This window comes from Labrus mixtus, chromosome 3 (assembly GCF_963584025.1).
Source record: "Labrus mixtus chromosome 3, fLabMix1.1, whole genome shotgun sequence".
Lineage (NCBI taxonomy): Eukaryota > Metazoa > Chordata > Actinopteri > Labriformes > Labridae > Labrus > Labrus mixtus.
This window is the reverse complement of record NC_083614.1, coordinates 19,576,971-19,604,538: the sequence shown is the minus strand read 5'-3', so window position 1 is coordinate 19,604,538 and position 27,568 is coordinate 19,576,971. Positions and strand designations below refer to the sequence as shown.

At 39.2% G+C, this 27,568-nt stretch overlaps 2 protein-coding genes across 4 annotated transcripts; both read right to left on the bottom strand.

Moving 5' to 3' along the window:
• Window positions 1-299: 299 nt before the first annotated feature.
• Window positions 300-23,445, bottom strand: LOC132964305 (guanine nucleotide-binding protein subunit beta-4). 3 transcript variants are annotated; one of them, XM_061033626.1, is made up of 12 exons: window positions 23,284-23,445; window positions 18,441-18,522; window positions 11,604-11,794; window positions 11,327-11,365; window positions 10,977-11,083; window positions 10,624-10,638; window positions 9,214-9,277; window positions 8,375-8,537; window positions 7,313-7,379; window positions 6,785-6,986; window positions 6,248-6,464; window positions 300-4,757 (listed from the first exon to the last, which is right to left on the bottom strand). In XM_061033626.1, the coding sequence occupies exons 3-12, from the start codon at window positions 11,658-11,660 to the stop codon at window positions 4,651-4,653; spliced, it is 1,038 nt and encodes a 345-aa protein (XP_060889609.1). In that variant the 5' UTR covers window positions 11,661-11,794; window positions 18,441-18,522; window positions 23,284-23,445; the 3' UTR covers window positions 300-4,650. The 3 variants fall into 3 exon arrangements, with proteins under 3 accessions (XP_060889609.1, XP_060889608.1, XP_060889610.1); XM_061033625.1 differs by lacking the exon at window positions 23,284-23,445 and having other exon boundaries at window positions 18,441-18,640; XM_061033627.1 differs by lacking the exons at window positions 10,624-10,638; window positions 23,284-23,445 and having other exon boundaries at window positions 18,441-18,639.
• A 1,703-nt stretch (window positions 23,446-25,148) lies between these two features.
• Window positions 25,149-27,436, bottom strand: aldh7a1 (aldehyde dehydrogenase 7 family, member A1). The gene has a single exon (XM_061033619.1). It carries the CDS (start codon window positions 27,434-27,436, stop codon window positions 25,814-25,816), a length of 1,623 nt encoding a protein of 540 aa, XP_060889602.1. The 3' UTR covers window positions 25,149-25,813.
• Between the last annotated feature and the right edge of the window lie 132 nt (window positions 27,437-27,568).

Below are 27,568 nucleotides of genomic sequence, written 5' to 3'. Positions count from 1 at the left end.
TATTTTTATCCACCTGATTTGTAGAGACGATAACACCAATCTGCACTGTTTGAAATACCTCCAGTATTTGCCTGATCAAATTAAATCTGTCACTATATATAACCACCAACGAGTGCATTTATTTGAAAAACTGAGAATTTTTAAAAGGTACCTAATGACATACTGTCTGTTTATGAATGAAACATGTTTTTATAATGGACTTTAGAAATACACATCTTACAAACATTTTTACTAAAGGGACAAATACTGTACATGTCTACATACATTTATATATATTTTGTAAATGAAATCAGACAGGATTTGTATTCTTGGTTAGACGCCTTTTATTGGTTACAATTACTCATGGCAACATATCAGTATCACCAAGCCACTGTACAAATACAAAAAAAAAAAGGTCAGGTGTGAAAAAGACTATAAAAATTATTCCATAACAAGTGATTATAATTTCACACAATAGCACTGTAAGAGATTTATCATGGCACCAAGTCCCTGGTCTTTACTGGCTTAAAAACAACAATAAATAAAATCCAAACAAGAAAAATGTCAGAACAGTGAGTTGTGGAGTCAAAGGGCAGTGCATTTATTATGTGATGGTGCTGTGGTGGTGTTCATGTGACAACTGATGCAAGTGTTTGGCTGCCGTACAACTCTGATGTTGAATGTTGATAAGGTTTAAATATTTTCTCAGTTTAAGATATTACATTGGACAGTCGTGCAAATACAGTCCTGTATAATACTGCCTGAACTTGTGCAGTGCTAACATTTTTCAGATCGGCTTTTTGAAGTCAAAAGGTAGCACTGCGGTTGACAATGGCAGCTTATATTGATCTGCAGACAAACTGGTGTCAAACATACCAATGAATCTGTGCTTGGTACTTCACACAATACTGTAAATGCATCAGCTCAAAAGATTTCCACAAGAGATGTGTAGCTGAGAATAAACTGGAGGAATCTTCTGATAAAAGAAAACAACAATGTAATTAAATGTAATCAAGCACCTTTTTGATTAATAAGTCTACAGCACTACTTGGATGAGTGAACTGCACAGGCACGTAGAAGTGATTCCAGCTGCTAATACTGCAGAATTACACAAAGAGCGAAGAAATGCTTGTCTGCTGATTATCACTGTACGAAATACACACAATCCCCCTTTTCAGCTGTTAAGGGCTACAGTGTATTTTTTTTGTTCTTCTAAATTACAAACAGCTCTTGAATGAAAACAGTGGGTTCGATACAATGGTTCACCAGTTCCAGTGAATAAGGTTTTTTTATTCACTGGCACAAAGTTTGAGTAGATAACCCTTTCGAGTCTGTCAATGAATAATTTAGCATGGAGGCTGCTGCTAGCTTAGCTTTGAACAAGGACTGAAATAGGGACATAGCAAAGCTGGCTATACTTTATGGTAAAACAATCAGACTGCATCATCTCTAAAGACCAAACATTTTTATCTTTTTTTTTTTTAAATCTCAAAAACGACAATTTAGTTTAAATTAGCTGATATGTGCTGCACCTGTGACCAGGCAACGAGCAGAAAGAAGTTACAGCTACCAGACAAGAACTGGTTTGGTAAGTTGCCCTTTTTACTTACAGTAGTCACCATAAACAAAATTACACTATTTAACCTTTAGACAAATCTGTGCTGTTATCCCGTTTTTTAGTGTTCATGCTAAGCTAAGCTAACAGGCTGCTGGTTGTAGGCCAGCAAACATTTTGCAGACAAACATGGGTGTTTCTGATCTACTCACACAACCATCAGGAGGCAGAATTTCCCAACATGTTGAATCATTTAACTGTCACCTTTATCTGGGGATTTGAACACCTGACTGAATACAAACCTTAATCAAAAACATCCCGGTCAACTTAACACTTTAGTATACAAAAAAAAAAAAAGAAATCAGATATAAAGGAGTCTACTTGTCAGAACAGAAATCATTCTCAGATAGAATTATAATTGATGGATATGGAGAAGGCTGGCACTTGAGTAAAGTGAGCAACATGTTTTTTGTCACATTGACTAGTTTTTCAGTTCACAGCTCAGGGTCTGTGCATAATATTGGCACAAATGATGAAGTAACACTTAGATTTATAGGTTATCGAAATACACACGCGAATCAGCCGCCTTCCCGTCCCTCCCCACACACACGCCTCAACATTGATATGCAATACATATCACATCCTACACATCTCAAAGTTATTCTCAGGCTTGAAACTATAACTGTTTTTCAACATTCTCTCAATATGGATTCATTAATGCAAAGCCTGGTAAAAGCAGCTAAAAGAAGTCAATATACCAAAGAGGGGTTTCATTCATTACAATTGAACCTAAATAAATACTACAAACTGCACGGTAGTAGTAGAAAGCAGAATAGTATAAAAGTGATGTAAAACACTTGCTTTAAGACACAGTTTAAAGCTGCATGTGGTTGTTGTGGTTTTCTGTAAGCATGCTCTTTTTAGTGTTCTCTAAGATCAGAATGTGCTTCTATTGGAAAATGAAAAATAATAAGCGATCCTTATTGATCAGTGTGTAAAAAGGAGGTGGAAAACATTTCTGTAGTTGATGTTTGTATTACCCTCTAGTATGAATGCTATCATAAGGCAGAATGAAGACAATAGTGCCACATCTCACAGGAGCACACACCCTCTTTTATCCAGCCCATGTGGGTCAAACTTTCATATTTACAGATAGGCACCAGAGACAGTTGATGGGTAGGTCCAACTCACGTACATTATGTGTATAAGTCGTTAAAAATTAAGCCTTATCTGAGCTAAAATAATGGAAGATGTGTGATGCAAGAATACTCAAATCAGAGATACCACTTTCCTCTATGGGTAAATAAGTCACATGTGCTCAATGGTTTACATTTGTACTACAGTTTGTGAGTGCCCTTCTAGCTCTCTACCATGCGTACATTTCTTTCTACCAAGTGTACTTTCTTCACAAGCAATATTTAACAGTTTCATTAACATGTTTTTGGTGAGGAGAAAAGAATGCTCAAAGTGTTACACATTTAGAATCTTTTTTTACAGGCTTGTGGTGGCACTGGTGTGATTATGGAGTGGCTAACATGACTCAGTTCAGTGAAGACACTCAGTTCACACCTTGCTGACAACTATAAGGGATCTTTGATCCTTCATTGAGACAATAAAAAAAGATTAAAATGACATGCCGAGCTCTGACAAACATATTTTCTTTAGTCCATAGGCCGCTGTCAGAGTCCCTGCCACTTGTGTTGCTTCAGTATCTTCACATAATAACAGACAAGCTCTAACATTTTGTCCTCCTTACAGGCCTCAGCGCCATTACAGACTCACAGGTAAAAAAAACAGCTTCTGCTGGGAGAGAATGTGCTCTGCCTCTTGGCGATGCACTTTGCTCCATGGTTTTCATTTGTATGGGCAACTTGAGTCTCAGCTTTAAGGAAAATTATGTAACTGTTTGGACCACAGGAGGCTCGGATGTAATAATGGGAAAGCCCTGTTTTTGGAGCCACTATTTGTATATCAATCGTAGCACAAAGCTGTTCACTTGCATGGAATGAACCGGCCTTCAGATATTCAGCATCAGATGATTTGAAACCACCTTCCATGTGGCAAGAGGGGAAGGCAGGGCCTCCATTAAAATTAGGTTCTTATCTTAGCCTAAAATGTACTGGTTTCTACACTGGAACAACAGCAGAATCAAATACTTAAAAACTGAAAACACTGCTTGTTAATGTTGAAGTTCTCTTCCTCATCACTCCAACAGTGGTGTGACTGCTTCTGTCTAAACTAAAAGACAGTGGTGAGGAAAACCAGGGGTTGTGTTATTCAAAAAATGAAATAAAAACAGCTGTCATTCACATGAACGCAGAATTTGTAGACATATATCCAAAGAATGCGAGTTAAACTGGGCCAAATTATATTCCTGCAGATTTAATTTTCTACCTATAAAATCATCCTTTGTTGCTGGATGAGCAAGCTGAACTAAATCAGAAGTACCAGATACCTATGTTGGAAAATTTAACTAGAATTTTACCTTAAATGTTGATGCATTTCAATGTTTAAATTTTCTGGTACGAACACAGAATCAAATAAAAGCTTCTGTCTTTTGAAGAACTACTCTACATTTAAAAGAAACATAAAACCCCTAAAATAAAATAAAAACTCAAGGGTGAGAAATGAACTACAAAAATATATACATACACATTATATATGCATATATGATGCATATATACACACATAATGCTATACATATATACTGTATTTTATATACATTTACATATTACACATCAATTGTCATCTTGTTTGTTGTTTCTCATAGTAACAGACATTTTTTTGTCGCTTTCCTGAAAATTTGCATACAGGCAAAATCTTCAATTTTTCCTTTGTTTCTTTATAACTTAGGCTTTTGTTTTTAACTGGGAACTACTTAAAGGCTCTTATTTTTTGATTCTTTGTAGTAGCTGGGTGAAAAACATCACTTGGAAAGGTAGAAAGAGTTGGTACATTCTCACAAGTGGGCTGGTCGGGGTGAGTAAGGATGATTTCGGCTGACACAGTGTGCACCCCACAGGTCCAGCCCAGCTGATGAGTTGGGATATGTGGGGTGAGTTGTGGGAAGGGAAGTTGGTGGGCAGTGATTGAGTACCACAGTGAAGAGATTTGTCTTAGTTCCAAATCCGGAGGAAACTGTCCCAGGAGCCAGTGGCCACAGCCATGCCATCCTCTGTCACACCTAAGCAGCTCACTCTGTTGTCATGGCCCGCTAACACACCTGCAGGTAAAATAAATCAAAGAGAGCAAAATGTTTATTTAGTAAAAATACAGTCTCATGCCAAAGTGAATAGCCATTCAAATAGAAAAATATAAGTGACTCAGTTACTCATTATATATTCAACATGCTTTCAAGTCTTACTGATTAGGATGGATAAAGGCCTTTTGGGATGATAATTTGAGGATGCAAATAATGACTGCTTCTGAAGTGCAAAAAATGAAATAACCAGATCGTTGACTAGTTGCAACATTAACTTTAAACTAAGAAAATTAATGAGAGGGTAATTTTGCGTTCTTTAATTGTAACACACAATTAGAGACTAAATCTTTCATTTAAAAGCAACACTTAAACCGATTAAAGTTTTGCAAAACACCAGTATAATACAACTACCAGTATGAAAGCTGTGCTTAGTAAAATATTTAATCGTTCTTTTGATCAAAAGTTAAAGAAAAAAAGAGAGAGCCAGTGCAAATTTTACACCTACCCATTCACACCCATTTACACACTGATGACAGTGCTTGCTATAGAAAGTGACCATCAGAAGTAACTAATCCCATTAATACACATTCATACGCTGCTGACGAAGCAGCGGGAGCCACTTGGGATTAAGTGTTTTGCCCAAGGACACATCGGACATGTGGCTGCAGGAGCTGGGGATCAAACAGGTTGAGAGGTGACCAACTATACCTACTGAGCCACAGCAGACCAACTTTATTCAAATGTTCAAATATTTTTGAACAAGAACATGAAAGTAGCCCATGTGCAAGAAATACAGATTTAAACTTCCATCTTAAAACAAAACGTAGTTTAGGAAATCAAGTCTCAAAGTGCTGGATTAATGAAACATTTGGTGGATGTGCTGAAAGTGACAGTGGTGTTATCCTTCACTTAAAATAATGTAAAATCATCACTGATCCAATGGATTGAAACGACAAGGGACTGATGGTGAGCAATATGCGGTAACGGTACAATATCGCTGTATTACAGTATTACAAGGCATCACGTCTATGAACACATATTCATGCATCTTTGTGTACTACGACCCACCCTTCTCCTCAATGCAATTCTCAACTCATTACTGTGCATGAGAGCAGAGAAAGATGTTTTAATACGTCACTGTGGTCCGTTCTCACTACATTGTAGCTTGGAAATAAATCTTTGTGGTTTTAAGTTACATATCTCTCCTGCAGACACAAGGATCAATGAAATGTACTGAAACAAATGTGCATATGACACAAACATAATTTATTATTTTGGCATGTAAAAATATACTTGGCCGATGTTTTTTTTTGCCATCTACCCACCAACTTGTCCGGTGAGTTAAAAAGTACATTTTTGGACACTGGTTTACTGCCCACCCGTACAAGGGACATGAAGGCTGTTTACAAAAGCTGAAGTATTCCCTTTAACAGAGACGCCCCGTCAACTGTCATCTGAAATATTAACAACAAAAAACAACAACAACAAAACAATAGAGCATTGTCTCTTACCTGCTCGCTCGCCTTTCAGAGTGTCCCAGACGTTGCAGTTGAAGTCGTCGTAGCCAGCCAGGAGCAGTCGGCCGCTCTTGGAGAAAGCGACAGAGGTGATGCCACAGATGATGTTGTCGTGGCTGTACATCATCAGCTCCTGGTCAGCACGCAGGTCAAACAGCCTGCAGGTGGCATCGTCTGAGCCTGTGCCGAAGGCGTTTCCATTGGGGAAAAACTATGTGACAAATAAAGAAATGAACCAGACGTAAGGAAGTAAAATAGGAAGTGTTTAATTATTATGTTTGTTTTTTAGCTTATGGGGGGGCTACATTTCTTAAAAGATTCTTCTTGTCTTTCACAAGAGACCGAGAGAGCATTCAGGGCACATATAAGTGTACACACGTCAAATAGTGACCTGAGCACTTTGCCATGATTAATACTTTATTTCCACCAATATACTCTAGATTACTTCAACAGAAACATGACCTAGCGATGTTAGTCTGGCTATCCTTTAAACAGTAAAGAGACGTGTGTGAAGGAAGTTTCAGTACTCACGGTGACGGCATTGATGTCAGACACGTGGCCGGTGAAAGATTGCCTGCACATGCCATCACGGATATCCCACAGCTTGGATGTGGCGTCACAGGCTCCAGACACAAAGGTCTTGAAATCTGGGCTTAAAGACAAACTCATCACATCCCCTGTGTGGCCTGTGAAGCTGGTGGCCTGCTGGCCTGTCTCGATGTCCCACAGTGCACTAAATGAAAGAAGAGAGGTGTGAGTAAGAAAATGTCCCCCGAGTATACACCACGTGAAGTCTGTAAGTGAAGAAAATTAAGTCTCGCTTCAGGCTATTAATATATAGACAATGTTTACTTTTATGTGGACATTACAAAGTTATTGCAATTATTCAACAGATTTTGCATAAGTACCGTTATTTTCAAAAGTAAAGAACTACACTTTGTGTATTAATCATAACAAAAGGTTTTCTATTAAGTGTGGCAAAGAAACAAGATAAACAAATGTTTTATGAGAGCTTGGATTTTTAAGAAGTTCAGGGAGGAGCAGAGAGTAGGTGCTCACCAGGTGGTGTCTCCGGAACTGGTCAGTATCTGGTTGTCATCAAGGAAACGACAGCAGGACAAGTAACCTGCAGAGAAAGAGAAGTTCAACAACAGTTTATAAGGAGAGCTGCGCCCTGCTCGATCAGTCAGCCTATGCAAGGCGCTTTAACTCTTAAACTGCTCGCATGGTCACCTACTGCAAGCAAGAATTGTTTTGGGATGTGTCAATCCTGTTTGTAATGCTGTTACTCCTCCACATTTCATTATCATTACAGCTGCTAATGTTAATATTAGACTGCCATTATCACAGGCATTGTAGCAGTTCGTCTATTTAACTCATTGTTGTTCGGTCTCTCTTCCTGCATCTCCCTCTATCTCACTTTCCAAACCCAACACAGTTGGAGGACTGTTCAACACAAGTCTAGTTCTGCTCAAGATTTCTACCTCCTGAAGGAAGTTTTTCTTTGCCACTGTACCTTTCCTAAATGTTGCTTAGTTGATTGATCGATTGATTGTTTGTTTCAATTGATCTGGGATACCTTGTCCTGTTTATTAATCTGTGGCCCTTATGAGTAGCTTTTGAAATAAAAAAAGTTTAAACATTTGCAGGGGGGGTTCTTTTTTCTTTTTTTGAGGTATTTCTTCAAGCAAGCATGTTCATACAGTACTGTAAACCTGGGGTAGGTAACACACAACTCCCTCCATCTATAATTGTACATCAGCCAAAAAGAAAACTGCAAAGGCAAATTCTGAGCATCATAAAAAAGTACCCCCTCTCTCTTGTTGGTGTACAAATAAACCTACTGAAATTTACTGTCAACAAAGTTCTAGCCCAGTTTTCATGTAATATCTAAAGTCATAAACTGTGATATGAAAACATGTTTTGCACAGGAATACGACAAATCATTTATGCTAGAGCGCTGCCAGCATGACAGAATAAGGAAAAGAAACATGATCACCATAGTTATGTATAGAAAAATAAAGCAACATGCTCAGGGTTAATGAATCCATAAGTCCTGTCTACAAAAGATACTCATTTCATTTCTTTGTTAACATTATTTATAGTAGGCATTGTGCTTACCTGTGTGTCCGGGAAGCTCCCGGGTGACCCGCACGTTGCCCTCGCGGGTCTTCAGACTGTATATAGAGCAGATGTTGTCCAGCCCTCCGCAGGCCACATAGTTCCCAGAGGGGGCGTATGCACACGTCATTACCCAGGAGGAGCGAAGAGGGATGGCATGCATCTGAGGGTAAGGAGAGTCAAGAGTCATTCCTTCATTAAATATAATAAGAAAGTGATGTTGATAAGTTTATAAAGCTCAATTGGCTTGGAGGTCAATTAACATATTTATGTACAAAATAACGTTGTAATTTGACAAAGTTCAGTCACCTCTCTGAAATACAGATACATTAGAGGATGTTTTTCTCCATTTGTGTGGGTTGCAAAAGATGTGGCTTAACCAACATGGTAACATAATTACATCATGACAGAAATGATGCAAAAACCAACATTTAGTGCAAGAAGCGAGCACAAGACAGACTCGGGTAGTTTTTCTTCTGACGTTAGTATAAGCATTATCTCCATTCATTTTAGTATAGAAACCCCATAGTTATAATAAATGAATAAAACACACATAGATACAGAACCATTTCCTTTATTATCTATCTATATTTTTGAGTAATAGGGAGAAACCAGAAGTTGCAGAGCAATCCAGGCATAAGAAAAAAAAGGCTTTTAATTGAAATTAAGTTTATAATATTGCAATTTAACCAACCACATTGATTTCATCATTTGTAAATAAGCTCCAGGCTATCTATAAAGCCACAACATGTACAGGAGTGTTAGTTAAATCTGAAAGGAGCAGCACATAGCTGATGGCAGAACATGTCTACTCAAAGTTAATTTGAAGGTACGCTCACCTTATTTGTTGTGTAGCTGTCCCAGATAATAAGCTTTCCATCTTGTGAGGCACTGACAAGTAACCTGGGAAAAACAATAATAGCATGAAATTAAATTCACAAAAAAGAAAAACCCACTTTATAAAAGTTTCATGCATCTCAATCAATAAATGCAGAAAGAGACAGCCACCTCTCAAGACTGTTGTGCTACACTGTCTGAATCAGTATTAGGCCCTCAAACAAAAAGTATTCAGCATGAGCTCCCTACTCTTCTCTCCTGTTTCCATTCATCTTCACTCATCCTCCCCTTCCTGGTGGAAGTCTCCATATTCAGGGAAGCCACTTTTAATGTCTGCTTCATCTAATATTTATTACACAGTTATGTAAAAGTCTCCACTGTCGGGTGGGAGGTGGAAGCCGGAGGGATTGGGAAAGCACCAGAGAGAAGCTGAAGTGGGGCAAGAAGGGAGAGCAGAAAGAGACGACAGGGGAGAATGAAGTAAAAACTGTCTGAATAGAGGAAGAGCTAAGAGGTGGTGCAGATGCAGAAACAGCTGGAACCCCTTCCCCCACCCTAACTGGGTGTTTTCTTCTCACCAGGAACAGGATGTTGTTTGACGGTGCTATGCTACAATCAAGAGGAGAGCAATCATGCTCAAATGTCAGTTGCTATACAAAATAAACACTGGCCTCAAGCTGGTTCACTCAGAGGGTGCTATATACACACACATGCATGCATTCACATCAACACAAACACACACAATTTAAACTGAATAACCAGGAGAACGTAGCCTATTACAGCTTTAAGGAATACATGAATTTATCTTTGTAATTTAGCATTGTTAGACTGCAACACAGGTTTTAACAGAGAAAAAACATTGTTCCAGGTTTTACAAAGCTCTACAACACTTAAAAGAACTACTTTTGGCTACATCGTCCTGTTCATTTGCTGTGGATATAGATCAGTGCACTTCATGCATACTATCGGGATTATTCCATGTGGACTGATAATTCTTGGTGCTCCAAATCATAGCAAACTGTTAAAAAAGCAGTTTTTAAGTTTAATGGCAAAATTCAAAGTGTGCAACAACATTCATAGTCCATTTGGGATGCACAGGAAATTCCCTTCTGATTAATTTTGAATATTCAGGAAAAAAATACACCAAAAGATTTAGATCTTATAAACTGCTTCTTTAAGGAATTATTAAGTAAGCTGTGGTGGCACCCTGTCACAGTGCCCAGTGAACATCATTATAGTGAGGCTGCATCACAGTGGTAACACTCAGTCAGATGTACAGTAGTTGTGAAGGTAGCAGGAGTGACAGTTATGGTGGTATTAGTCATATTAGTAGAATTTTAGAAGTAGGAGGAGTAGTAGGGGTAGTAGTAGTAAGTAATAGTAGTGGTACAGATAGTAGTATAGCCCCACACCTGGGACTGCCGTCACTGCCCCCAGTGCATTGCATTAGGAGACAGATGGACAGAGAGAAAGAGAAAGAGTGACACAGACATATTTAACACAAATAAATAAGATATTAAGTATTATTACCACTGTTAGGGTTTAAGCAGTTTGGTCAGTTTTTACAGATATAATGCCAATACAATACTGATGATTATATTTAAACATCACTCAGTTTGGCTGAATGTGTGTCCATGTTTGGCTGCAACACAAAACCTACAGACTATGAGCCCTTGGTGCTAGTCTACTATAGTAAATATAAAAAAGGGATCATGTAGAATAATAAGGTTTGTTTCCTATCCAGTCTGTAGAGTAAGAACACTACCTGGAGTCGCTCCCCCAGTGCATTGCATAGATCTTGGCCAGGTGGCCCCTGAGAGTGCGTCGTGTCCGCATCTGTATCCGGCCCACTGAGTCCAGACCAGCTGTGATCTGCCAAAACACAGGAAGACATGTCAGCAGCCACACTCCAGGCCCAAACATAAATATCACCACAAACACACACACACACAAACATCAGGGACAGTTCAATCTAGCTGATGCATCAAAAACAGGGCGACATCACCTAACAAAGAACAATGATGTTATGTTTGTGAATACTGATTGTGAGATATGAATTCAGGGACACCTTATGTTTGTCCATACATCACTGATTATTGAAACATTAAATCTTACCTGTGACAAAGTAGAGTCACTGCAGGCTTTCCTGGCATCCTGCAACAAAACAAAGACCTTACTAATCATGTTTATTGACATATTTTAATCAATTATGAAACTGCCTCAGAAATGTGTATTCATTACTCAAACATGCAGATAATGAGAAAAATCTTAAATAATTTCTATCTTACATAATAATAATGGGATAAAATGATTTCAAGTAAGTATCCAAGCTTGTGTCTTGAAGATAAATTTCCACAAATCAACTAAACAAACGTGTAAATTTGTACTCTACCCGGATCTGATTGCGTAGTTGCTCGGCTTCCTGCCGCAACTGTTCTAGCTCACTCATTGTCCCTCTGTGATGTTTTCAGGCCACGTTCTGCTCCAAATACCGACTAGGCCGGGAAAACACACGCGCCTGCAAGCGCACTCACACACACCCACACACTCTCTCACGCACACACAAGCTTTACCAGCTGACACCTGCAAGACAGAGAGATAGAAATACTATGAGTTCATCAGGCAGACGGATAGTGAAGGATGGGAACTTCCATCAGACAAACACAGGTATCCTGTATGGGTTCAGACCAAAGGATGGTGCTGCAAAGGGTGGGGCTGGGTGGGGGCTCAGAGGGTGGCATAGCTCTTCAAACACCCCCAGTCTGGTTCAAAAGGCCATCTGAGCGAGGCTCTGACCTTTTTGACTCAATCAGCCTTTTGTGTTGTTGCATCGCGCTGTTTGCTCTGCCAGCCCCAAAGATTCAAAACGTTTATGTGTGCTCTATGTATGCTATGTACTGTAGCAGGTCTGGATGGCTTTATTAAACAATAAATGCAGATAGGAAAGGAAAAATATGAATACACATGTATCACGGTGTGTGTGAAAGCAGTACTTCTCAAATAGTCAACAATATTTCATGTGGTGACCGAGGGGTGACCCTGACTGTTGGCAACAATGTAAGCAAAATAATGTCATATTTCACTCTGTGCGTCTACTTTTTCAACAAGCCGTGGACCGGTGGACGGTTGGCAAGAGTAGCATCTGAAACATTAGCAGCCATGGCTCTCGTTCTGCTTCTCACCATGAGAGTAAACCAATGTTTGGCACACCCACAATGCATACTGGGAGTGACAGTAGAAAATGGATCTAATCAAAATGTTGTCATGCACAGAGTATCGCTATAAAAGGTGGTATTGTATCACTTTAAACAGCTGGATTCTGTCGTACTTTTCTAGTATCAGTGCACTGTGTAACACTAATCTGTTAGTTCACGAGCATTTGTTAATACATAAATGCATGTGTTTGTGTGTGTGTGTATGCATATGCAGGCTGCCGTTTCTTTACCTTGGGGACCCTGAATGTGGGTCACAAAGCACTTAGACACTCCTCAGAAATGTTTGGACCGCGCCCCACAACCCCCAACCTCATTTAAAAGGCTTTTTTTACACTCTGCTGCTGAAGTCTAACCCTCAGAGATTAAATTTTCAGTTCCATTTTCTATAATTCAACAATTAGACCATGTACAGCCCTTCCTCTGTACAGGAAATCGCTTCAGTATGAGAGTTATCTACTTAAAACAAAATCAATGAATCATTTCACAAATACAAAATGATTTACTAAATCAATTATTTGATAATCATGATGCCTAGACTTCCCTTTAAACTAGTGTAAATGGGCGGGAACTCCTCTTGTAGATACAGTGCACCAAGTACAATGCTTTCAGCTTCACAGGAGTGACATCACTTTCTCCCCCGGCTGACGCAACCCCTCTGAAGAAAGGCCCTCAACGTCAGCCCACCTGTGATGTGGTGCTGCCCTATGACTGCCATGGATCCATTATACCGTATGCCTCTGAAATCTGCCACATCACAGAGAGCCACTTAGGACTACCAAAACACCCGATATGACCTTCTACACTCGGTTAAATATTTCAGTCAACTTTTTTCAGCCTGAGGCTTGTTACGTAAAAGGCAACCATGCACATGAAAGATGAAGTGGAAAATTACGCAGGTGTGATGGAAGAAAACGCTGAAGAAAAAAAAAAGGACGCGTAGGGAAGCTTACCTATGACTTTGTCATCTTAGACAAACCTGTCTTGGACCATGCATGCCTGGGCAGTGATTTGCAAAGGTGGCACATTAGATATCTTGTTTCACACATGGATTTTAGATGTTAGTCATTTAGAAACCAAAACAACTCATTTATAACTGCTGAACCACATAAACCACAGCCGAGAAAAGCAGCCCTATGGCAAATGGTCCCCACAAAAAACTAGATAAAGTTTGCCTTTTACAAATTCAAGTCAAAATCCAAAGTAAGCAGTCCCCTCTCTGTGTGTGTGTGTGTGTGTGTGTGTGTGTGTCTTTTCTCCATTTGTTTATGTGGAGCAATGCCGCCAGCAGCGCAAAGAGCACAGAAGAGTATCAGGGGCCACAAAGACAGGACTGTGTGCTGGAGCTGCCTATTGTTTAGTATTGGGCTGGCAGCTACAGTAGATAGTGCTGCTTGGCACCACCAGCGTTAGGTCTGTGAAGCTAGCAATAAGGCAATAGCTGTCATCCTATCATAAAGCAACCAAGCACCGACACATCCATCTAATGCGTTCACTGCATGCTCAAGCTCCCAGCATCAAACAGGAGACTACCATGTTTGAATTGAAAAAGCTGCCCTCTGCATAGAACTGTGACAAAAATGCACAAAGGCAAAAGTAAGTGTCCGACAGATGTGGGATGTTAACACTGATACATAAACTGATTTAAGAGGTGGAACGTTCCCTGATTACGGATCTTGCAGTTGAAGCAGTTTACATGGTTGGTGCCCTGATATAACTATGTAAAAGGTATCAGATGGCTGGTTTTCAGAAGAAAAAAGACTTGAGGGGCGGCGATGGCCTAGTGGTTAGGTTGCGTCCTTGAGTCCTCCAAGCGGGTGATTTCCTGTTTTGGACACCGTCTTGTCAAATAAAAGGCATAAATGCCCAAAAATAAATCTTACAAAAAGATTTGAATGAACATGTAGCTGACCATACATTGTAAACTAATTCTTGAGTGAGCTCAGCTGTGATGTTATGCCTCAGACAATATTGAGAGTATTCTAAACAATGGCTAAAAATGCCCCTTTTAACCTACAGTTTTCATCTAGCATATAAGAAAACATAAACTACCGATATATCTGTAGTAGGCCTATATTGGCTGCTAATTTCAGCCAACAGAAATATAAAGCTGTGTGTTAGTGACTACCAAACTGGATAAATAATCACCTTTAAATCACCACATTTGCCCAATAAAAATAATTTATTTCACATTATGTCTGTTCTGTGTCGGGACAGTCTCTAAATAATGCCAGTTTTGCTTATACGGGACTGTGACAATTTGCTCTGGTTTAATCACACATTTATCAGTTAATAAACTATTTGTACCATCGTCAATCATAAAATGTAACAAGTAACGATTAAAAAAAAATAATAATAAAAATGCTTGCAGTTTTCCATAAGTGAATGTCAGTGATTATTACTCAGCCTTCCCTGGTAATCAACTGAATATCTTTTTTTGTCAAATGGTCAACAAAAAACAAATAGAAAACTAGAAAATGATGATGGGTATTTTTGATTATTGACTTCCTGAATTTTTATTGACCAAAAAATCTGTACAGTGAGTGACTAGATTTATTGATCATAAAATGTATGTTAAGTTGCAGCCATTTTAAGTCAGTCAGATTTGTTTGCAAATCTGTTTTGTTGCTTCAGGCTGCTGTTTTACAGTTTCACAATCAAATGTGAATGCAGGTGGTTCATAATGACTCTTAAAATGTTCAGCACATTGGAAACATGGCTGCTCTGTGGTGCAGTGGTGATCGCTGTCACAGCAAGAAGCTTCATGCTGCAAATCCCTGTCGGACAGGGACTTTCTGCATAGAGTTTGCACTGTGCATGCATGGGTTCCCTCCAGGTACTCCAGACATGTTTGTGAGGTTATTTGGAGATTCTATAATTGTGTGAATTTGAGTGTTTTATGTCTCTGTATGTCCGCCCCTGAATTGACTTGCAACCAGTCCAGTGTGCACTCCACCTCTCACCCAATGGCAGCTGGGATAGGCACGATCATGTCCCTGAACAGGATAAGGGTTTAATATAATAGATGGATGGACATTGGACACATTTCACTTTCAGTGAACAACTCACAGAGTGACTCACAGAGAGATCCCATATACTTCTCTGTAGTAAAATCAGTGTCACATTGTCACTGAAGCTTGGACACAATATAGATACTGGAGACACTGTCCCTTCAGTGTGTGTCCCTGCTGACTCAGTGATACTTCATGTTCAGCAGGAAATATACACAAAGTGTCAAATGAACATAGTACCACCAGGAACAGATGTGTTTCTATTCACCATAGAATCTCATCAGATTATCAGGTACCTCTTTAACTTCAATTTGCAAATTTCTGTTAGGTCACATACAGTTAAAAGTCAGTCACATCTGCCTCTACCATGATCTAATACTGGTTAACAGAGCAGCAGGTGGTGGAGGCAGTGCAGCTACACCAAGAGCCACAGGGGCCCAACAACATGAAATGGACAGTAAGTTAAGGAACAAACATTATAAAGAGCCAGTTTACAAAAATGTTCTTGAACTATAGCAAGCTGTGAACACTTATCATTATCCCGAGAAGAGCTGGATGCAATATGATTATTTCCAATACAAAATTATAAGATTTTAATTTTACATTACGCTAACCTGTATGCACTTTTTGTACATAATTGTATATTAAGCTACATGGCTGGGTTTTTTCTCTGGATAAGACTTATTAACAAAGGGGGGTGGGGTGTTTCTGTGTTTCAGTTTGACACAAAAAAAATCATATCAGTCACTTTTTGTCGAACAGAACAGAGTTCCTCATCAATTGCGTGTATTATTATTTTTACTTATGATAAACAACCCTGAGAAAAACAATATGATCATGTACCCCTCAGATGGTTAGGTTTACATTCTTTAAAATGTTCTAATCTTCTTCTTAGTTTTTTTAGCAATCAGTGCCTGCACTGGGGCCTTATTGAAAGTAAGATGGAAACTCATCACGTGAGTTGTGTGTGTCAAAGTGAAAACTGGATGGAGCAGCGGAGCTCCACCAGGTGTTAACTTGTTCAATTGGCATACTGATTATTCAAAACATCCTGAGAATGGAGGAAATAGCTTGTGAGATTCCAGTTAGGTAAGAGGCTACGTTTCTTCCTTGTTGTCAGCTGTCATAAATAACTAAGTCAGAGCTTTATGGTGGTGTTTTGGATGAGTCCAGAAAAAGGAAGACAACTGGCTTTACTTATTATTACACAGAACTAACAGTAACACAAAACAGAATGGATAATGTGGTCACATAATACATAAATTAAACTAAAAGAACTTACTTAGAAAGGGACTTTTGGACAAGACATATTTTCACAAATGGGTCAAGTTATAAAAACTGCTGATACTATAAATGTTGTGTTAACAGTTAAACAAATCTGAGCTAAAAGATTCAGTAACATAGGGTTGGGTTACTATGGTTGAAACCAGTATAATGGATATTTTTTACAAATGAATTTGGATTTATGTCCAAGGAAAAGGCTGTGTATCACCTTTATTGCTCTTAGAACATGTCTTTGCTTCCCAGCCCTAACATTGAGAGAAGAATTGTATCCCAGAAGAAACATCCCAAAAGAACGTTGATGAATTATTTCTTTCAGGTACTGAAGAATTAATAAACCTAGACCCCAGGACCATATATTATTTAATTTTTCAAGATTACGACACAAACATTTCAGTCAGCGTTGTCTTATCTGGGCTGTTAGGCTGTAACTTTCAATATTGGCTCATTTGCAAAAAAAAAAAAAATATTGGACTTATTTATAAGTAAACAAAGTGGCAAACATTTACAGAGCCCTAATTCGACACCTCAAAATGGTTTATTTTCATTAATACTTCAAAATGTTCAATCGACAATGATATGAGACTGAGACAAGTAATAAGATTCTCACATTCAAGAGTTTTTTCAGTAATGCAGCTCAATGACTGACCTAAACGATTATGCAATAATGGTTATGCTTGCCAACTTTTTATGCCATCTTATAATTGATTAATCATTTCCGCTTTAAATGCTGTAAGAATTAAACTACAAAGTACGACTTGGTGGTGTTTGTATAGTGTAAGCATATCTATCTATCTATCTATCATGAGCATTATATGTATTGCCTTTCTGATCATATCACTATTGAATGGAAATGAATTGTAGCCTACACCCTGTATAAGAAAGTTTCTTTACTTTTGCTATATTGCTTACTGAGTAGGATAATGAAACCATAATTCCCTTTTTTTTTTAAACCACATTTTGTGTTTAAAGATATATAAATACACATATTTTAAATGAAGCACCCAACCTTCTCCTTTATCTTTGATTAAGGTGGCAATTATAAGACTACAACAACAGCCAAAACAACGGAAGCTGTATAAAAGTACAAACCAGACCGAATTGGTGAGCTGCATATTGATAACATGCATTGGTGAGTTTAAACTTGTAACCAACTATACTGTAGCCTATTATTTGTCAATGACAGCAAAGATAGAATCCATCAGCTAAATCATACGGTGAACAGACTAATCTGTTGTAGGTGTTCGTGAAGTGATTTAAGCAGAGAAACATTCCTGTTATTACAAGCAACACCATCACCCGTCACCATACCAGATGGAGGACTGCCATGTATATTTAATAGAAAATGAAAAAACCTATGCAGGGTGTCATGAAACCGCAAATGAGAAAAATTGCTACATGAAATTGGAACATTTGAATAAGTATTTTTTAGTATATGGTTATTTCCCATGTAGTTCCGTCAAAGAATAATTACACAGCCCGTATAAGGCCGCGTTTGGAGAGCAGTGAATTTTCAGCTTAGAGAGGGAAAAAAAACACCATTGAGGTAATATAAGCTTGGGAACAGTTGTGTCAAGAACCACAATGCTCCTGTTTGACCCATTATATTTCAAACTTGCAGACATTTTGCTCTCTCAAATATTGTATAAAGCACAATAACACCACCGCGAGTAAAGCAGGAAATAGCCTAAAAGCCATCAAAATATCAAGACTCAACGTCCTTACCTGAAACAGGCTTTGGGGGCTCTGTCCGTCTTTCCAACCCGAGTCACAACGGTGTGTTTTCAAACGAAAACCATGCTCCCAGCTGTGAGAGAAATCAAAGAGGGGGGACGTGTTAATTTTAAGACTATTTGTTCGGTTCAAACGGGCAGAGGTGCAACACGGGTCGGATTAGACTAAAAATTTTCACCAAGCAAGCTAATCACCACACCCATGAAAGTGGGAACATGGCAACAGCCTACGCGGAGGGGTACGCGGCCATGAATATATTAATTCTTTGTATTGTTAACCACTATACCGAGTCAAAAAATAGGCTACCAGTTCTTTTTAAAACTCGATATATTTAAGTCAACTTCAAATCAATCTGGTATGAGATTTTCTTTGGCTTAAGAAAATGTCTGAAATGGGTTGTGTAACCTACCGCCGAAGTGGTACCGTCTGCCAGCCCCCTCAACAAAAAGGAACCAAATGGGATACAGGAAACAAATAGGAGACCTATAAAACATGTAGTAGTAGTAGCAGCAGTAGGCCTTGTGGACTTTATCCCATAATTTTAAAGTCACATTTCATAAGCACACAAAAAAAATATATAGATGCCGAATAAATCAGAGCCGAGAGTCTATTGGAGAGCGTCAGAACAGGCTGACAGAAAATAAAAGTATTGTTCAAGTTTACTACTTGGGGTAGCCTACATGCGAATCCTCCAATTACCGATTGAGACTGAACATTATGAACTATAAGCAATAGTGTGGCGAATGTGATTTAATTTCTTTCTTTTTTTCTGAATATTTTGCACTGAAAATAGTTCATGAATACAAATATGTGAACAGCTACAAATCCTGCTTATGTATAGTTGTTATTCTAATGTAAGCGAATTGTCAATTAAGAAATGAAGAGATGAAAAGGCACACTTAGACTTTATGTAGCCATATGCCAGACATTACTTATTCACTCAGCTCCTCTTTAGATGGAAGTTATTGCCACAGTGCAGCCCAAAATTGTTTATAAAAAATATTTGGATTTTTTTTTTTTTTTAATGTTCCCATTGGCCCTTAGTCTGTGAGACAGGACCTTTTCGTTATTTTCAGACATATTGTAGACTTATTATTTAAATAGACAGCACATCAATAAATGGATTGCAGACATAATATGGTTGAAATAAGGTTTGGATTTTGCCAGGAGGCAGCTGTGCCAAATCTCACCCCGGCACACCACAGTCGGCCTGCAGTTGGCTCATTGAAAAGGATCTCTCTCCATTAGGACAGGATGAATTTTTAATGGGACCAATGAAAGGGAGCAGTGGGATAAGCTTTTCCATATCTCTGCACGAGCCACAATCAATGGAGGGAAGATGAAAGTTGCCCAGCCCTTGGTTTCCTTTCGGAGAGGCATGGGGGGAGATTAAGTCTAATTGAATTCACACACACACACACACACACACACACTCACACACACACACACACACACACACATACACACGCACACGCACAAGCACACACACACGCACACACACACATACAGTAGTTTAGGTGTGTCAGACCACTTTCCCCCTAAACACATTATGAGGATTAGGATTAGCGTGATGGAAGAAACATATGTTGTGGTTTATAATAATTGGTGCAGTCTGATAATGGGCCAAATTACAAATGTATTAATTTACAGAAAATGAATGTAGCAATGTACAGTGAGTCAAACTCATGTGACTAGACAATTATTATTTAAATTAAGAAATAGTGTATTTATGCCTCTATGGCAGCCTATAATTATTGTTTATGTTGTGAAATCCACACATACTGGAGAAATAGGTGACCCATTCAAACCCATAACCACAAATGATTATGATGTCTGACTGTTATTGTATATTATATTTACCAGTATGATAGACATACTAACAGGTTTCTGTCATAACTTGTTCATAACATAATCTTGATCTGTCCCAAATTATCTGTCTTGTCTAATTCAAATTTGCTCAACAAATGCTCAACGCATGCTCAAGTGTTGATACAAATAATCCAACTGTGAAGCAACATCAATCCAAATCTATATTTTAGCAGACAATCAAATCTTTACCACAATACACTTTACATTTTTGGGACCAGAGACTACATTTTAAAATTAGGAATCACTTAATGAATGAAGAGTCAGATCTTCTTCTTTTAGCCCAAAGAGCAAAAAGACTAAATACATTAGCAAGCTGAAAATCAGAGTCATAGTGTCAAAAAGCACATCCTCGGCCAATCAGGTCCCAAGGCCCATTGCTTAGCAACCAAAGAAGAGGGAGGGAGCAGATTGACACTGTAAAAATAGCACAACAATAGCCTGGTGTCTGAAAAAAAAAGAAAGACACACATGTTGCTGAGGCTATAAAAAGCCTCCCGGAACCTGGAACAGGTATCCTGTACGGTATCTCAACTTTAATGTTGATGATAACTGAGACATTTTTGCATAAACACAAATTTGGTTTAAAGTAAAGTTACAGCAGGTAAAATTGATAAGAAAATCTACGTGAGTGTGGTTTAAGGGCAAAGAAGAAATTGGAGCTGACTTCACAATAACATCATTCACCATCATTTATATCATCACCATTCATTTGCAGACTTAATTCTATCGTTTTCTTGTGTTTTGCAAATATAGAATGACAACACATTTGCTTTTTGTGCAGCAGAAGATTTGAGAGTAAAAATAGGCCAGCATTTGCTCTATCATGTCCAATTCAGTTCACAAGACTGCTAAAAATTGAGCCTGATATGTAGGTGATCATATCAAGTGGAGATAATGGGACATCAATCTGGAGCAGCTCCTCAATGCCTATTTTTATCTACACGTTCCAATTTATTTTCTGCCCACATGTGGCGACGCACCCTGACGACCTCCATGTAATACTTCCACTATATCAAAGGCAATTAAAAGGTGTAGCAACAGAAGAACCTTAAAAGGCTTTATCAGGGCCGTCTTATCCACCATGCATCTCCCTGGGAGGCTGGCCGTTGCCAGGGTAACCCTCACAAATGGCAACTGACGTCAAGAAGGTATGAGAAATACCAGGGAGAGCCAGAGCTGCTATGCATAATGGATTATTGAAAAAAGGGCCCTCTTGAAGAGCGCAAAGTGACTTAAAATATGCATGCTTCGCTGGGGCTCTTCTTCCTCTCTCTCTTCCTCTCTGTGTGTAGAGGAAAATAGATGTTGACTGGGTCAGAGTTGTACTTGCTGACCAGCACAGCTTGGTCCAATTCAAAAGATACTCACTGCTGAAGAACTAGCTCTGCAATGACACATTATGGTCTTTACCCTAGATGGAAATTTGATGTCATGTGTCAACACTTTAGTCCTAAAGGCTGGCGATTGTGTGTGCGATTGTGTGTGCTGCTGTGTTGAGATGTCCTACTATGAATAAACATTCTCTGCTTTGATTAAATCAGAGTTTAGTGCCATCTGCACTGCTTTTTAATAAGAGACTAACACATCAGCTTTTCCCTCTTAGTAGGTCCGTTGTTGGTCATGTGTAACTACCAGCTGTGTACTTCCCTGTGTCCATTCTTGTCTAATCTCATTGCTGTCTTTGGCCCAGGAGTGACTGTCAAAGCGGCAGCTTCATGAAGAGCCCTCCTCATCATTTCTGTGATAATGCCTCTCATGCTGTTTTGGAGATAATCAGGAGACCGACAGCACAGAAGCAAGTACATGTGATAGAGAACTGACACAGGTGTCCATGAGTGACAACATTAGTGTCATAATATCCAGGCAAGACTTTCAAAATACATTTTCTGTCACATTATGCCTTCATATCATGCGATTTGAAGACTCAAGGAAGGATTAACGAAAGCTAATGGATAGTATAAGAGTGTTAAGGTCCATGTAGGTAAAATGGTCTTAAATTAGTACTAAAACATAAAACAAATATCAAAAACCTTACATGTTTTTTATGATTAAGAACGTGTAACTGATATGCATTTAAAAATTAAACAATTACAGACTTCTATTACCATTTTATTCAAAATATGAAAAAAGTGTGCTGTGGTTGAAATTGAAGGTGCTCAATTGCAACATTATTAAAGGTACAGAATTCAAACATCTGCATTATAATTGTTCTGTATTAAGCAGCTTTTATTTGTGTAAAATGTGCATGAAGGAGTCGATGCTCAGCAGCATGAGTGGGCCCAAAGCAGAGGAGGAAATGTGCCGAGAGAAGAAGTGAGAGTGTTTCAGTGCAGGGGAATCCCAGACACTTCTGTAAATCAGGAGTGCAACAAAGCAACACAAAGCTTGAAGTAACACGCTGAGTTTCCTGAGAAGTGAATCACACAAGTCATGTATAGGAGAAGAACCATTAAAGGAAGTGAGGAACAACCCTGATGTGCTAATGCCAACCTTTTTTCTAATGGCTGCCATTCCAGCTGCAACACTATGATACGAAAGCATCATTGATTTATAACCGTGAGCCCATATTACTTTGACTTGACATTTTAGTGCACCACAGGTTCAGAACAAGAGATAAGACCACACCACAGTATTGCCCCTAGTTGAAAGCCAATACAATCAGCAGTGCAGAGGCTACAGATGAGTTAGACAAGCTCCCAACCAAAAAATCAGTTTCCTCTGGTACTTCTGAAGAAGTGCTTTAGTTTAGTTTTTGCAACCCATCTTTGCTTCAATTAAGACAATTATTAGTGCAGATTTCAGATCTTCTCTTTATACTGATTATTCATTGACTTATTAGTTATTTCTGGTCATGAATGTATTTACCCTGTGGCAGTGTCACTGATAAATGAATCCAGAAGACACACACATACACACACACACCAAAAATCCTTCAGTCAGAAAAAAGTATTAAAAGCTTTTCTACCTTTTTCCAGTGAAGATGAGAAGTAGACAAAGTGGGTGTATTCTGTATACGTCCTAAACGGCTTGGATTGAGAGCTGTACAGAGCGCTGTTGTTTCTGTTCTTCCTCTCAGATGGGATTGTGTGTGTCTGTGTATGTGTGTGTGTGTGTGTGTGTGTGTGTGGATGCTGCTGGGAGAAGGAGCAGTGAGTGTGGAGAGATAGAGACAGAGCTGGAGTATAGAGAGCAGCTGAGTGGGAAGGTGAAGATATGGGGGGCATGGAGAATAGGAGATAGAGTAGAGTTCTTTTAAAGGGACAGAGTTTATTTCTCCAATACCATAATGAAAATCATTTCAGGATAAAAGGCTCTTTTCTTTTAGGCAAAGCTGTTTTAATACTGGGGTTTTATATGTTTTGTTCATATTTGAATCTATGTTAATGCTGTGTGATGCTAATATTTTGGTACTGTAGTTTTGCAGAAATCTGGCACAAAATCCCCTTTTTAAGTTCTACCTTATCTTCCATGTGAGGCAATTAATTATGTCACTTAAGTTGTTGTTAAAAACATCTTCAGAACAAAGATCATTAAGAGTAGGATTAGTCAAGATGTATTTGGTTTAATAAGGCTGTTTAACTTAGAGTCAAGGGGAACTGGAGCCTTCCCCAGCATGCACAGGGTAACATTAAGGAATATAAATCAATTGCTGATTGCTGAACTCCATATTGCTGTGTCAGTTTTAGGTTCCTGGTTTACTGTGTGCTGAGTCACTATCACTCACTCATGGCTTAACAGGAAAGTTCAATGGTTCACAGCCATTTTTTAAGTGATTAATGTCCTACCATGACTTCAAAAAGAAGCGCTCATGACTGTTTCTGACTCTTTAATGTATACCTGCCTTCCAGATGGTCCATTTCTTTTCTAACTGTCCAATGGATACCTAGTAAGCAATACACTTATTGATGAATCCTGGCAGAATGTATTTTCAAGCTTTAAAAAAGATATGCTTACACATGGAAAATCTTCTTAAGATTTGCTGACTTTGGTAAAAAAATGTTTGCACTTTTTCTAATTGTTTGCTGTTGTATATACATTATCTCAAATTACTAGTTATGCAGGATACATACACACCCGACACTTAATATGAGGGGAAAACACTTTAGCGGTTACCTTTAGAGCTAATTTAACTACTTGTACTCTCTAAAAGACAGTTACAATGTGCATTGAAGGTCACATATTTTCCTTCTTTTCAACAAGTTTAAACAGGGGCTAGGGACACATATACATATAGAACTCGACATTGTCCATGTATAACTAGACATTGTAAAGATAAATGTATAAACTATAAAACTTAATTTTCATATTATAATCTGAATTTAAATGGGTGGGTGGGTGGGGGGGAAGGGTTTTAAAAGTGTTTTCTTCATCCCACTCCTTTTCGGACCTGTCACTTAAAAAAGCTTAATGTTCGACAATTTTATCTGAATTATACTTTCCACTGTGTTATTATCATTTATTTTCTGTCTGATTTTTAATGTTCACATTTGTCTTGTTACATGTTAGGAATACAAAATTTAAATCAAATCAAAATCAAATAAGTGTGCTAACATGGTTAAGTGTAGTTTCCATAATATGTGACCTTTAAAGACATGTAATGTCAAAAGCTTTAAATTCTAGTTGTGATACAAAGCTTAACTTTTCTACCTCGTTATCTTTCCAGTCTGTTTAGTCTAAATCTTTGGATTTTAACATAAGTTACACACACACACACAAATTAAAATCAAAATGTGAGAGCTGGAATGGCTGAATCAAAACTCTTATCTTGTTACACATAGAAACAGCTATTAACATATTAACCACAAGTTCTCAAAAGATGGGCAGACAAAATTCATATCAACAAGGATTGCTTTATTATTTTTTGTCACATAAGAAAAGCAGTGTGACCCTTTCCTAAAGGATGGTCTTTATTCAAAGTACAGTATATTAATGCTCTAATGTAGAAACAAACAAGCAGTGACTCAATACCTTTACCATTTTATGTTGAACTGCTATTTTAAGGATTTTTTGAAAACTTGATGACGAGATTGTGATGAATGCTATTTACACTACAGTGATTGATTGTATCTTTACATTTAGAAAAACCACTACACTCCAGTTGTTCTTCCAAAATAAAGGGTCAGATTGATTTTTTATACAGTATAAAGTATCTGGTACAGTCAGCTAGGACTCAAACCTCCTTTCTAAGTGCTTGTTGAAAAGTGCTGGCAGCCATTACAGGAAAGGGTATTTGACCTTTACAACAAACTATTTTCAAAATGTTATTTCAAAACCAGGATTAACAACCAATGCAACTATCGCAAAAAATATTTCATATAGGAATAATCAACAGAGAAAACATATTCTGATTTTTGTCTGAATTCAAACTGATCTTTTTAAGTGCAAAAATGCAATGACAAATATCTAGTATTTGCTAAGTCGCACTTTGACACTTAAATATTAGGTTTTTTCATTTGGGCTCATCACATCCCTAAAAAACAAACCACCTGATGGCTTTATTCAAACTTGATTCCCTGGGCCAGAGGAAGATCCTTGCTGTAATTGATCGTGCAGGTGGAGCGCCTCATGTACTGCTTCCATGAGTCACTACCAGACTCTCTTCCACCTCCTGTGTGTTTCTCACCACCAAAGGCTCCTCCAATCTCAGCTCCGCTTGTGGGAATGTTGACATTCACTATGCCGCAGTCTGAACCCTTTGGCCCAAGCCAGCGGAAAATGCGACCCAGATCTTTGGTGAAGATGCTGCTGGACAAGCCCTGCTTGACCTCGTTGTTCCAGTCAAACGCCTCCTCTTCTGTCTTGAACTTGAGGACATAGAGAATGGGGACGAAGGTTTCAGTATGGACGATTTTAGCATCATGAGCCAGCCCTGTGATGATGGTTGGCTCCACATAGTTTCCAGGGCGGTCGATCACCTTCCCTCCGCAGACTACAGTGCCACCTTGCTGCTTGGCCTGCTCGATGGCTGCCAGATACTGCTCAACGGCTTGTTTGGTGTGCAGAGGTCCATACATGGTGCTTGGATCCCAGGGGTCTCCGATGCGGACTTGTTTGTAGGCCTTGGCGATCCTCTCAACCACTGTGTCATGAACGCTCTCGTGCAGCATCAGCCTTCTTGTTGTGGTGCAGCGTTGGCCGGCTGTCCCCACAGCTGCAAAGACAGATGCAGGAACCACAAGATTCAGGTCGGCATCCTCGAACACGATAATAGCGTTGTTTCCACCGAGTTCCAGGAGCTTACGGCCGAACCTTTCCTGAACCATCATGGCCACCATTTGGCCGACATGGGTGCTGCCAGTAAACGACAGCAGATCAACGCGCTCATCCTTCGCCATGGCTGTGCCGATATCAGCACCTCCACAGGTCATGGAGCAGATGGCGCCAGGCAGGTTGTTCAGCTCCAGCACCTCGGCTACAATCTTGGTAACTGCAACACTTGTGAGGGGTGTAGTTGGAGCTCCTTTCCACAGGCAGACATTGCCGCAGGTCAAGGCGATGGCATTGTTCCAGCCATAGACAGCCACAGGAAAGTTAAAGGCAGTAATGATGCCCACAAGACCAACTGGGTTCCACTGCTCGATAAGGGCATGGCCAGGCCTTTCTGAAGGCAGGATCGGCCCACCAATCATTCTGGACAGACCAACGGCGTAATCACAGACATCAATGTATTCCTGAACTTCTCCAACGCCCTCAACGTAGATCTTGCCCATTTCTAGAGACACCAGGCTACCGAGGACTTTGTTCTTCTTTCTGAGAGCATCTCCAATCTGCCTCACAATCTCCCCTCTTCTGGGAGCGGGAACATCTGCCCACATCTTCCAAGCCTCCTTGGTCTTCTGCACTGTTTCTTCATACTCCGCCAGAGTAGCCTGGGTTACTCTGGCTATCGGCTCATGGTTGGCAGGACAGCGTGATGTGACGACCTCCCCGCTGCCTCCCCAGCTGCCGTTGTAAACGCCAGGATTGTCTTCAGACAGGCCGAGCTCTCTCAGCCAGGAGTATTCTGGATTGTTGATGAGGAGACCTGACATGGCTGCTGACTTATGGACAGAACGAAGTTGGTTTCTCAAGATGAGCCTGCTGTGCCGGGCAAGGGTCAGAGTGAGGCAGTGCTGCATGAGTGCTGGAAGACAAGTGTGTTAAAAATTAAAAATGTTCAGTACATGTATAGGTAATTATTGCCTAAAAATTCCTACCACATAATGAAATGAGCTTGTGCTTTCTACTGCTTTCAACTAGTGATGATTGTC

Bases quoted from the DNA above. Each gene is read 5' to 3' on its own strand.
- LOC132964305 (XM_061033626.1), bottom strand. From the start codon at position 11,660: ATGAGTGAGCTAGAACAGTTGCGGCAGGAAGCCGAGCAACTACGCAAT. The intron at 11,084-11,326 runs GTAAGATTTAAT...GTGTTTTGGCAG, and splicing joins GTGACTCTACTTTGTCACAG to ATCACAGCTGGTCTGGACTC. The intron at 6,987-7,312 runs GTGAGCACCTAC...TCTTTCATTTAG, and splicing joins AGTTCCGGAGACACCACCTG to TGCACTGTGGGACATCGAGA.
- aldh7a1 (XM_061033619.1), bottom strand. From the start codon at position 27,436: ATGCAGCACTGCCTCACTCTGACCCTTGCCCGGCACAGCAGGCTCATC.